This window comes from Apodemus sylvaticus, assembly GCF_947179515.1.
Source record: "Apodemus sylvaticus chromosome Y unlocalized genomic scaffold, mApoSyl1.1 SUPER_Y_unloc_2, whole genome shotgun sequence".
Lineage (NCBI taxonomy): Eukaryota > Metazoa > Chordata > Mammalia > Rodentia > Muridae > Apodemus > Apodemus sylvaticus.
In genome coordinates, this window is record NW_026262996.1 from 1,013,065 (window position 1) to 1,027,054 (window position 13,990).

A 13,990-nucleotide genomic window follows, 5' to 3' on the forward strand; every position below is an offset into this window, starting at 1 on the left:
CCCAAAGAAGATAACCACACATGTATAAAATTAAAATCAAAAATGATAGGAATCAATAACCACAACTCCCTGATATCTCTTAACATCAATGGACTCAATTCCCCAATAAAATGACATAGATTAACAGACTGGTTACATAAACAGGACCCTACATTTTGTTGCATACAGGAAACACACCTCAGTGTCAAAGACAAAAACTACATTAGAGTAAAAGGCTGGAAGACAATTCTACAAGCAAATGGTCCCAGGAATCAAGCTGGAGTTGCCATTCTAATGTCAGATAAAATTGACTTTCACCCTAATGTCATCAAAAGAGACATGGAAGGTCACTACTTGCTGGTCAAAGGAAAAATCCAACAAGAACTCTCAATCCTGAACATCTATGCCCCAAATACAAGGGCGCCCTCATTCATAAAAGAAACTTTACTAAAGCTCAAAGTACACATTGCACCTAACACAATAATTGTGGGTGACTTCAACACTCCACTTTCACCAATGGACCGATCAGGAAAACAGAAACTAAACAGGGAGACAATGAAACTAATTGAAGCTTTGAACCAATTGGAGTTAATATATATATATATATATATATATATATATATATATATATATATATATATATATATATATATATATATATAACTTTTTATCCCAAAGCAAAAGAATATACCTTTTCTCAGCACCTCATGGTACCTTCTCCAAAATAGATCATATAGTTGGTCACAAGACAGACCTCAACAAATATAAGAAGACTGAAATAATCCCATGCCTCCTATCAGATCACTATGGAGTAAAAGAGGTCTTTAGTAACAGTAAAAACAACAGAAAGCCCACATACACATGGAAACTGAACAATACTCTACTCAATGATACCTTGGTCAAGGAAGAAATAATGAAAGAAATCAAAGATTTCTTAGAATTTAATGAAAATGAAGGCACAACGTACACAAATCTATGGGACACAATGAAAGCAGTGCTAAGAGGAAAACTCTTAGCTTTGAGTGCCTCCAAAAAGAAATTCGAGAGAGCTTACACTAGAAGATTAACGGAACAACTGAAAACCCTGGAACAAGAAGAAGCTAATTCACCCAGGAGGAGGAGAAGACAGGAAATCATCAAACTCAGGGCTGAAATCAATCAAGTAGAAACCAAGAGAACCATACAAAGAATCAACAATACTAAAAGCTGGTTATTTGAGAAAATCAACAAGATAGATAAACCCTTAGCCAGACTGACCAAAGGGAACAGAGAAAGTATCCAAATTAACAAACTTAGAAATGAAAAGGGAGATATAACAATGGAAACTGAGGAAATCCAAAAAATCATCAGATCCTACTACAAGAGCCTGTACTCAACACAACTGGAGAATCTGTAGGAAATGGACAATTTCCTAGACAGATACCAAATACCAAAATTAAATCAGGACCAAATAGATCATCTAAACAGACCCATAACCCCTAAAGAAATAGAAGGGGTCATAGATAGGCTTCCAACCAAAAAAAGCACAGGACCAGATGGTTTTAGTGCAGACCTTCAAAGAAGACTTAATACCAATACTCTTCAAGCTATTCCACCAAATAGAAACAGAAGGAACACTACGCAACACCTTCTTCGAAGCCACTATTACGCTGATACCAAAATCACACAAATATCCAACTAAGAAAGAGAATTTCAGGCCAATTTCCCTTATGAATATCGATGCAAAAATACTAAATAAAATTCTTGCCCACCGAATCCAAGAACACATCAAAACGATCATCCACCATGATCAAGTAGGCTTCATCCCAGGGATTCAGGGATGGTTCAATATAAGGAAATCCATAAATGCTATCCACTACATAAACAAACTCAAAGAAAAAAAAACACATGATAATTTCATTAGATGCTGAAAAAGCATTTGACATAATTCAGCATCCTTTCATACTAAAAGTCTTGGAAAGGACAGGAATTCAAGGCCCATATCTAAACATAGTAAAAGCAATATACAGCAAACGGGTAGCCAACATCAAACTAAATGGAGAGAAACTTGAACCAATCCCACTAAAATATGGAAATAGACAAGGCTGCCCCCTATCTCTATATCTTTTCAATATAGTTCTTGAAGTCCTAGCTAGAGCAATTAGACAACATAAGGAGGTCAAAGGGATACAAATTGGAAAGGAAGAAGTCAAACTATCACTATTTGCAGATGATATGATCGTATACTTAAGTGACCCTAAAAACTCTACTAGAGAACTCCTACAGCTGATAAACAACTTCAGCAAAGTGGCAGGTTATAAAATCAACGCAAGCAAATCAGTAGCCTTTATATATTCAAAGGATAAGCAGACTGAGAAAGAAACTAGGGAAATGACCCCCTTCACAATAGCTACAAACAGCATAAAGTATCTTGGGGTGACTCTAACCAAACAAGTGAAATACCTATATGACAAGAACTTCAGATCTCTGAAGAAGGAAATCGAAGAAGATCTCAGAAAATGGTAAAACCTTCCATGCTCGTGGATTGGCAGGATTAATATAGTTAAAATGGCCATCTTGCCAAAGGCAATCTAGATTCAATGCTATTCCCATAAAAATCCCAACCCAGTTCTACATAGAGCTAGAAAGAGCAATTCTCAGATTCATCTGGAATAACAAAAAACCCAGGATAGCTAAAACTATTCTCATCAGTAAAAGAACTTCAGGGAGATTTAATATCCCAGACTTTAAACTCTACTACAGAGCAATAGTGATAAAAACTGCATGATATTGGTACAGTATCAGGCAAGTGGATCAATGGAATAGGATTGAAGATCCAGAAATGAACCCATACACCTATGGTCACTTGGTCTTCGACAAAGGGGCTGAAAGCATCCAGTGGAAAAAAGATAGTCTTTTCAACAATGGTTCTGGTTCAATTGGAGGTCAGCATGCAGAAGAATGCGCATCGATCCATTCTTATCTCCTTGAACTAAGCTCAACTCCAAATGGATCAAGGACCTCCACATAAAACCTGACACAATGAAACTAATCGAAAAGAAACTGGGGAAGACCCTGGAGGACATGGGCACAGGGGAAAAGTTCCTGAATAGAACACCAATAGCTTATGCTCTAAGATCAAGAATTGACAAATGGGACCTCATAAAACTACAAAGTTTCTGTAAGGCAAAGGACACCGTCAAAAGGACAAAACGTCAACCAACAGACTGGGAAAGGATCTTCACCAACCCTAAATCTGACAGAGGACTAATATCTAATATATACAAACAACTCAAGAAAGTAGAACCCAGAGAACCAAATAACCCCATTAAAAAGTGGGGTACAGAGCTAAACAAAGAATTTTCACATGAAGAACTTCAGAGAGCTGAGAAACATCTTAAGAAATGTTCAACATCATTAATCATTAGGGAAATGCAAATCAAAACAACCCTGAGATTTCACCTCACACCAGTCAGAATGGCTAAGGTCAAAAACTCAGGAGACAGCAGGTGTTGGCAAGGATGTGGAGAAAGAGGAACACTCCTCCACTGCTGGTGGGATTGCAAGATGGTGCAACCACTTTGGAAATCAGTCTGGCGGTTCCTCAGAAAACTGGGCATGACACTTCCTGAGGACCCTGTTATACCACTACTGGGCATATATCCAGAGGATTCTTCAGCATGCAATAAGGACACATGCTCCACTATGTTCATAGCAGCCCTATTTGTAGTAGCCAGAAGCTGGAAAGAACCTAAGTGTCCTTCAACGGAGGAATGGATACAAAAAATGTGGTATATTTACACAATGGAGTACTATTCAGCCATTAGAAACAATGAATTCATGAAATTCTTAGACAAATGGATGGAGCTGGAGAACATCATACTATGTGAGGTAACCCAGTCTCAAAAGATCAATCATGGTATGCACTTACTGATAAGTGGATATTAGCCTAGAAACTTTGAATGCCCAGGACATAATACACAAACTAAATGAGGTCCAAAAAGAATGGAGGAGTGGGCCCCGGTTCTGGAAAGATTCAGTGCAAGAGTATAGGGGAATTCCAGAACAGGGAAGTGGGAAGGGGTGGATGGAAGAATAGGGGGGCGGAAGAGGGCTTATGGGACTTGCGGGGAGTGGGAACCCAGAAAAGGGGAAATCATTTGCAATGTAAATAAAAAAAAAAGAAAGTCTCCCAACCAAAAAAAAAAAAAAAAAGCTATACAGATGTTATAAGGAGATTCTGGGGCCAGGACTTCATGTTTGACTCAAAGACCAGAAATCAGATCCCTGTTACTTTACCTGTGTGTACAATGTGCATGTGGAAATAAAATTCCTCTATAATATGCTCAAAAAAAAAAAAGAAATCTGTTTATTTTTTCTTTTGAGAGAGGGTTTCTCTGCATAGCCCTGGCTGTCCTGGAACTCACTCTGTAGACCAGGCTGGCCTCGAACTCAGAATCCGCCTGCCTCTGCCTCCCAGAGTGCTGGGATTACATGCGTGCACCACCAAATGGATGGAGCTGGAGAACATCATACTAAGTGAGGTAACCCAGTCTCAAAAGATCAATCATGGTATGCACTCACTAATAAGTGGATATTAGCCTAGAAACTTTGAATACCCAAGAAATAATTCACATATGATGTCCAAAAAGAACGGAGGAGTGGCCCCTGCTTCAGGAAAGACTCAATGCAGCAGTATAGGGGAATTCCAGAAAAAGGAAGCGGGAAGGAGTAGATGGAGGAACAGGGAGGGAAGAGGGCTTATGGGACTTTTGGGGAGTGGGGAGCCAGAAAAGGGGAAATCATTTGAAATGTAAATAAAGAATACATCGAATAAAAACAAAAAAAAAGAAAGATCTATGACAGTGAGCTATTATCCATAAACAATAGTTAAGATTTTTATTAACAGTCTGTCAAAGGAGCAATATAACAAAACAGTATTACTGGAACTTACCTATGTGGGCAGCCTTGACAAATCTTCTGATCAGCAAAGGATCCTCCAAGGACTTTACTAAGCACAGTTGGATGTCCTAATGCTTTAAAAGCTTCATCTAAACTATCCACCAAAGAATTAAAAAACTCTAATGCATCATGTTGTTCACGTAGATTAACAGGTTCACCCCAAAGTCTAAGAAATAAACAGGAATTTTAATACAAGAAAGTTCTAGATGTATTTTATCTCTAAGAAAAATTACAACACTGTAAGATGAAAGAAGCAATTTTAAAAGGAAATACAAGCTGATAAATGTATTCTATAGAATGTGAAGAAACATTGTATATACTGTACATAAGGGTAGTAATTTATAAGTTGAAAACTAAATTACAGTAACAAATGACAGTACAGTCAGCCAGTTTCATTTAACACGTTTATGAGACTACAGATATGGCACAGAAGTTAATGCATGTACTGCTATTTTAGAGGTTCAGGGTTAGGGTCCCAGAACAGACATGACAGCTCACAACTATCTTAACTCCAGTTCCAGGGATTTGTCACATTCTTCTGTCCTCAGTGGACACTGTACTCATGTTTCCCAAATATGCATGCAAGTAAAACATGTATATACATAAAATAATTTTAAAAATAAGCAAAAGAAATGAGAGCTCGGAAAGAACCCAGGTATCCCTCAACAGAAGAGTGGATGCAAAAAATGTGGTATATATACACAATGGACTACTATTCAGCCATTAGAAACAATGAATTCATGAAATTCTTAGGTAAATGGATGGAGCTAGAGAACATCATACTAAGTGAGGTAACCCTGACTCAAAAGGTGAATCATGGTATACACTCACTAATAAGTGGTTATTAACCTAGAAAACTGGAATACCCAAAACATAATCCACACATCAAATGAGGTACAAGAAGAAAGGAGGAGTGGCCCCTGGTTCTGGAAAGACTCAGTGAAACAGTATTCGGCAAAACCAGAACGGGGAAGTGGGAAGGGTTGGGAGGGAGGACAGGGGGAGAGAAGGGGGTTTACGGGACTTTTGGGGAGTGGGGGGCTAGAAAAGGGGAAATCATTTGAAATGTAAATAAAAAATTATATCGAATTAAAACAAAAGAAATGAGAGCTCATGTTGACACAGATATTGGGTAAGGAGAACACTAATTTAAGGCTGTAGGGAATGCAAATTTGTACAGTCACTATGGAATTCACTGCGGCAGCTCCTCAAGATTTTGGAAATAAATATGTCAGTACACCTTTTTGGACCTATATATACAAAAAAGACTCCACACTGTACCTCAAGGACATTTGCTGAACCATGTGCACCACTGCTCTATTTATAATAGCCAGAAGTTGGAAACAGCTTAGATGTCAATCAACAGATGAATGGAGATGAATGAATTAAAATATGATATATTTACAGGGAATATGACACAGCTATTAAAAAAAGTAAAATTACAAAATTCACAGGTAATTTTGGTTGACCTAGAAAAAAATGATCATGAATGACACACTTCTGCTTCCAAAAGACACATATTATGTGAATTCTCTTATATGGTAATAGGGAGAAGAGAGTATTTCAAGAAAGGGAAATAGAAGCATAAAGTTATGGAGACACAGAGAGAGGCTTAAACAGGAGTGTTAACAGAGAGAAGTATGGAGGAGTTGATGGAGGAAATACATATGGGAGAGACAATTAAGAGTCACTAGATAGGTAATATAAAAACCTACTACAGTAGAAAATTCTTAAAATTTTATTTAATTACATATATAATTAAATTTTGTATACATATATGCAATTTCTATATACATGTGTATACATATGTCTGTATATTTATGTGTGTACATGAGTACATATTTATATATGTACACACAGACACACAGACACACAGACACACACACACACACACACGGAATCTAAAAGAGTCCCCAAGTGACAGGGACCTCTCTTGTGATCAAATAAACTTTCACTTCCAGAAATTAGATTTCTTGTAATTGAGTTGTTGGTCAAAGACGCACCATAACCCAAATAACATAGGCTATGTTCAAAGCTATTGATTGCTTCCCACAAACTGATAGTAAGGTCCTATTGCTGAAGACAATACCCACATAATTCACTGAACACAGAGAAATTGAGCTGATGTCTACCTACAACCTTCACCCCTACTGACTATGGTACATGGTACTGACAAGAACTCTGTACATTACCAGGGGAGAAAGGTAAACAAGAACCCAACTACAAACCTTGTGATGTGCATTGGTAATCTGCCTGAATGGCACAAATATTCAAATTACTACACTGAGCAACAGACTGACATGAATATCACACAATGTTATCAAGAATTATTTTACTTCTATGTATCTCTAGCAGTAGTTTTCACCTAGGTCCATATATGATCTCAAGTTCTAGGCACTTGAACAGTTTCAGGCATATGATCCTACAGTGGGCCTTCAAGAGGAAACGAATGACACCAAGAAAATAATGCTTTCCAGACCCAAAGCAATTGTAGGTTTTTTGTTTTGTTTTTTATTGTTTTGTTTGGGCATTTTATATCTCCCTTTTTTTTGCCATGATTCTTGGTTTTATGGACCTTGGTTTTTGAATGTGTTACTAGGTATGCATGTGTCTTGTGCTTTTTCTAAATTGTTTTATGTTTGTTTTTTATGGAGAAAAAAAGAGGGCATGGAGTGATTGAGAGGATCTAGGAGCAGCAAAATCATGATCAGAATACATCAAAAATTATTTCCAGCAAAATTCCTATCTTAATGTTTCTCCAGACCCAATCCTAAAGAAGATGAGCTGCAGATTCTTATCCCCTGGTCCATATCTTCTGTGGATCTCATAAACCAATTGCTCTGAGTCACCATCTCCCAATCTCAACTGTCCTCTGTAGATATTTCACTCTCTCCCTCTCCCCTCCCCACTCCTTCCTTTCTCTCCCACTCTGTCTCTCTCTCCTCCCAGGCTGAATCCTTTATTCTCATCTCTAGCTGTGCAGCAGACCATCCATGTCAACTTTCTGTCATTCTGCTCCCATCTCCTCTGGAATTTACAGACCTTTCTCTTCTAAAGGCTAATTCACATTTATTTTAAATGTACCATATCCAGTACAGTTCCCTCTTCAACACTTTCCCAGCTGCATAGCAGGAAAGCTTCTGTAATCTCCCTTTTCTTTCTGATCCTATCCCCAATAGATCATAAGACCTTTTCTTTCAACCTTCCATCTCCCAACTCATTCTACTGTCTCGGTTTCTATGGTTTCTATCTAACATTTGGCAGTACCTTCCCAGGGAACAAATCAGCATAGCAAACAAGAGGATCAGGCAACACATATCTATCATATTCTCTTAAAAACCAATAGAGGAAATAGAAACTGTGCAACACAACACCCAACAAGAGAAATCCAGAACTCAGAGCTTAGATAGATACAGAATCATTCTAAATCATATAGATGTCTAGATGTCCATGTAAAGTCAGAATCAGTAACAGCCAGGGAAATATGTCTCTACTTGACCTCAGGTATGATTACAGCAGGCACTGATTACTCCAACACAGTAAAGGACCAGAATAGATATTAAAGCCAGGTATATGAAGATGGTAGAGATCCTTAAAGAGGGGATGAATAAATGTCTTAAAGAAATCAAGGAAAACATACAAAAAATCAGAGAATATGAATAAATTTTTAGAAATCCAAGAAAAACAAGGAAATGAAGGAAATGAATAAAATTACTCAAGAGCTGAAAATGAAAATAGAATAAAAAATACACAAACTGAAAAAATTCTGGAAGTTTAAGCTTCAGGACTTTGAAAAGGAACTTCATCAGTTAAGCTTCACTAATAGAATATAAGAGATGAAAAAGACAATACCAGGCATTGACAATATGGTAGGGAAAATGTATACTTCAAGAAAATGTTCAGTTAAAACAACTACTAGTACAACAAATTCAGCAAATCTAGAACACTATGAAAGACCAAACCTAAAAATAATAGGAACAGAATAAGAATCCCATTCAACAAAATCATGGAAGAATATCCTCCTAACCTAAAGCAGATGCTAAAGGTAAAAGAAGCATACAGAACACCAAATGAGTTGGGCAAAAATAAAGTCCCCTTACATTTAATAATCAGAACACTAAGGATACAGAACAAGGGAAAAAGATCAAGTAGCATATGAAGGCGGTTTGTCAGAACTACATCTTACTTCTCAACGAAGAACTTAAAATCCAGAGAAGCTTGGACAGTTGGTGTTCTCCAGACTCAAAGAAACCTTAAATGTCAGACCAGACTAGCATACCCAGCAAAAATTTCAATGACCATAGAGAAATAAAAGGTTTGATGATAAAGCTAAATTTAAGCAATATCTATCTACAAATCCAGCACTAAAGAAGGTTCTAGAAGGAAATTTCTTATGTAAAAAGATTAACCACAGTTATGAGGACACAGAAATTAATCTCATACCAACAAAACCAAAGATGTGAATGCACACACACAGACACACACACCACAGACACATACAGACACAGACAGACAGACAGACAGACAGACAGACAGACAGACAGACAGACAGACAGACACACACACACACACACACACACACAGAGAGAGAGAGAGAGAGAGAGAGAGAGAGAGAGAGAGAGAGAGAGAGAGAGAGAGAGAGAGAAATCCACCTGTACTGGCTGGTTTTGTGTGTCAACTTGACACCGGCTAGAGTTATCACAGAGAAAGGAGCTTTAGTTGGGGAAGTGCCTCCATGAGATCCAGCTGTGGGGCATTTTCTCAATTAGTCATCAAGGGGGGAGGGTCCCTTGTGGGTGGTACCACCTTTGGGCTGGTAGTCTTGGGTTCTATAAGAGAGCAGTCTGAGCAAGCCAGGGGAGCAAGCCAGTAAGAAACATCCTTCCATGGCCTCTACATCAGCTTCTGCTTCCTGACCTGCTTGAGTTCCAGTCCTGACTTCCTTTAGTGATGAACAGCTATGTGGAATAATCAATATTGTGTGTGTAAGATCAATGAACCCTTTCCTTCCCAACTTGCTTCTTGGTCAAGATGTCTGTGCTGGAATAAAAACTCTGACTAAGATACCACCTCATCCCCTCAAAACACCCACCTCAATAATAGGAACAAAAAAAAAATCACTGGTTATTGATATCTGTCAACATCAATGATCCCAATTTCCCAATAAAAAGACAGACTGATTGAATGGGTGTGAAAACATACTTTGATCCTTCTGTTGCACCCAAGAAACACACCTCAACATGAGGAATAAATATCACCTCAGGGGAAAAGGATAGAGAATATACCCCAAGCAACTGAACCTAAGAAGCTGGTGTAGTCCCTGTAATATTTGACAAAATAAGATTTCAAACCAAACCGAATCAGAAGAAATAAGGAAGAATACTACATACTCATCAAAGTAAAAATCCATCAAGAGGACATTTCAATCCTTAATAAGAATGCCCCAAACATCAGGAATTCCACAGTTGTAAAAGAAACACTATTACTGTTAAAATCACATATTGATTCACTGCCCCCCCCCCCCCACAATACTCTACTCTTACCACTAGACAGGTCACACAGACAACTACTAAAGAGAGGAATGCTCGAGCTGACATTGTAAGCTAAATATATGACCTAACATATATTGTTGGAACATTTTGCCCAAACACAAAAGAATATACCTCTTCAGCTACCCATAAAAATTTCTTAAAAATTGAGCATATATTCAGACACAAGTCTCAACAAATGTAAGAAAATTAAAATAAACTTTTTGTGTCCAATCTGACCACCATGGATTAATGCTGGGTATCAACAACAAAACAAAAGAAAATTTGTAAATTCATGGAAACTGAGTAATTCTTTATTGAATTAAAAAAATGCAGCCGGTTGTGGTGGTGCATGCTGGTGGGATTTGCTGAAGGAGACAGAAGCAGGAGGATCATGAGTTCGAGGCCAGTCTGGGCCACAAATTTGGGCTGGAGAGATGTTTCAGTGGTTAAGAGCATTTGGCTGCTCTTCTGAAGGTCCTGAGTTCAAATCCCAGCAACCACATGGTAGGTTAAAACTGTTGATCCCTCTTCTGGGGTGTCTGAAAACAGCTACAGTGTATTTACATATAATAAATAAATAAATCTTAAAAAAAGAATACAGAAAAGAAATATTAAAATAAAAATGCATCAAGACAGAAATAGAGACTTTCTAGAACTGAATCAAAATGAATACACAGCATAACCAAAATGAGGGGTCACATAACGAGAAAGTGGTACTAAGATAGTTCATAGCACTAAGTGCATATATAAACTGAAGAGATCTCATATTTGCAAGGTGACAGTACACCTGAAAGTTCCAGAACAAAAACAAGTAATCATACCCAAAAGAAGTAGATGGTAAAAATAATCAAACCATGGCTTGAAATCAATAAAAACAATCAATGAAACAAAAGAGTTGGTGGTTCTTTGAGAATACCAACAAGACAAGGCAAATTCTTTATCCAAAGTAACTACAAAGCAGAGAGAATATCCCTGCCAACTGAGTTTTGTATAAATAAGCACCTCAACTGCTAGTCAGTCTGGCTGCAAGATCCTCCCCCCTTTTCCCCTCCCATTCACTCCTCCCTCATTGACTACTTGTCTCCTCTATGGGACGTGGGCATTGCTGGGACTATACTCATATGGCATATTTGTACCAGGGCCTCGGCATATATACTATTACTTTAGATTAGTATTTTTTGTGGGACCCCTGACTGTGAGAGCAATTGAGTCTCTGATTCTTTTGACTGCTCTTGGAACTATTTTCCTTTTGTTGTGTTACTGTGTCCAACTTTGATATGATAGTTTATGCATCACCTTATTATATTTTATTTTGTTATGTTTGGTTGTTATCTCAGAAGCCTGTTCTTTTGTAATTACAGACAAAAACGAATTGGATCCAGGGGAGAGCACAGATGAGAAGTAACTGGGAGGAGGAGAGAGGGGAAACTATAATTAGGATAAATTGTATGAGTATAGAATCTGTTTTCTAATTTGAAAGCAGAAAAAAAGAAAAAAGAGAAAAATCATTTTCAATAAAAAAGAAAATGGATTAAGAATGAGAAAAGAAATACTAAGATTGCATTGAAAGAAGCTATAACACATTTTTACTTTTAAATGTACAGTTACCTGTAGTGCTTTCATTTTGTTGTGCCCATATATACTTGGTGAACCTTTTTCATCTTGCAAAATGAAAGCTCTCTATTGATTAAACCAAATTTACCATGTCAACTATACATATTCTTTGCAAATAATATTTAAGGCAAAGCTGACTTGTAGTAAATACTTCCATGTAGTAATACTTATTGGTAATATATAACTAACCAGTGCATAAATAAATGTGGATTTTACTTTTTTTGACATCAGATAGACCCCACGCTAGCGTTGAAAGCTGAACGCTGGCATTACAAGAATGAATTTCCATATGTACTTTAAGTGGTTCTAGGAACTGAACATGGAACTACCTACTTGTTAGGTAACCTCAACCCAGGGTTCTCTTTTTAAAATGTTAAGGATGAATCATTTCTTTTCAAGCAATAGCATGTAATTTTGTGGTCAACAATGTACAATATTTAAATATTATATTTGGTAAAATAAGTATTACAACAATAAAGTATTGTTTAGCAAACTAAGGTAGTTTAAATAAAAATGCCTCCAAAGTCTCTTATGTGTGGGCCCAGTTGGTTGAACTGTCTTGGATGGATTTATAAGTGTGACTGTTGGAGAAGAAGGAGAAGGTGTGCCACTGAGGGTGAGTTTTTAGGTTGCCCACAACCATTCCTTTGTATACTCTCTCTGCTTCTCACCTATAGATAAAGGTATAAGCTCTCAGTTACTGCCCCAGACCCCATATCTGCTCCTATTCTCTCTTGCTATAATGGTCAAAGATTCTAACCCTCTGAACATGTAAATTTTGAATAAATTCTTTTTTTTCTACCAATCACCTCAGTCATGGTGTCTTATCACAGCAATTGAAAGTGCATCATGGGGCCCTTTTACATATGCATATTGGCCATGGCTAAATATTATTTTGAGAAAAAATTACTTTATTTACCTTTGTAGTTGGGGAGTTCTGAATACAATCTGGCTATATTCACATTAGATATTGTCTGTAAATTACAATCTTTGAGAAAACATCTAATATACATACAATTGTTTCCTCAATGAAGGACCTTATTCCCTGAGATGTGTTTCTCGTTGGTATGTTTCAGAATTAAGTCTATTTTATTTTATTATATGAGTATGCTGTCTGGCACACCAGAAGGGGGTATTGGATCCTATTACAGATGGTTGAGAACCACCATGTGGTTGATGGGAATCGATTTCAGGACATCTAGAAGAACAGCCAGTGCTCTTAACTGCTAAGCTATCTCTCCAGCCCTATGCCACACAATTTTGACTGCTGAAGTTCTGAAATCAGTGCTAGTTTTATTTCTTTTGTTTTTTTGCTAAAATATTTTGGTGTTTTGTGAGTCTCTTACACTCAGTATTGATTACAACTATTACTTTTTTCAATTTATAAAAAAGTCACTGAAAATTTTAGATACTGGCACTGATTTATTTAAACTGTCTTTTTGAGTAGTATTTCCTCTTACCCATTACGTAAACAGGAAATATACCTTTATTTTATGCCTGTAATTCTTCCTTTTTTTATTTTTATTTTTGGAAATGACAATGATAAAACATTGAGATATGTCAGGCTGGCCTTAAACTGACTTTATATCTAAGGATGATGTTTAACTTCTGATCCTTTTGCCTCTACTGCTCAAGAGTTGATATTTTCATTCAGTCATTTCTCCATCCCCACATTAATACAGTTTTTTGGTATGTGCATGTTTGTAGAATATAAGCTCAACTTTGTGTGTTTGCAGACACTGTCCATATTTGTTTTTCACACAGTTTCCTGGAATGCACCAAGCAGGCTAGGCCTGTTGTTCAAGCATTCCAATTCTATTTTTTTCTATTTCCCTAGTATTAGGAATGTAAGTTCCTGTGATCACACCCAAATTTTTTTGTAGGTTCTGAGTATTGAGCTCAGGTCTTCATGGTTTTATGAAAGG

General features: G+C 37.1%; 1 protein-coding gene across 2 annotated transcripts in view; it reads right to left on the bottom strand.

Annotated features, from left to right (window-relative positions):
- LOC127676064 (probable ubiquitin carboxyl-terminal hydrolase FAF-X) overlaps nucleotides 1–13,990 on the bottom strand; it is a 132,560-nt gene that overhangs the window by 23,980 nt on the left and 94,590 nt on the right. For both annotated transcript variants that reach the window (XM_052171989.1, XM_052171990.1), the window contains exon 32: nucleotides 4,913–5,086. In XM_052171989.1, the coding sequence (XP_052027949.1) occupies nucleotides 4,913–5,086 (174 nt within the window). The remainder of the gene's footprint in view (nucleotides 1–4,912; nucleotides 5,087–13,990) is intronic.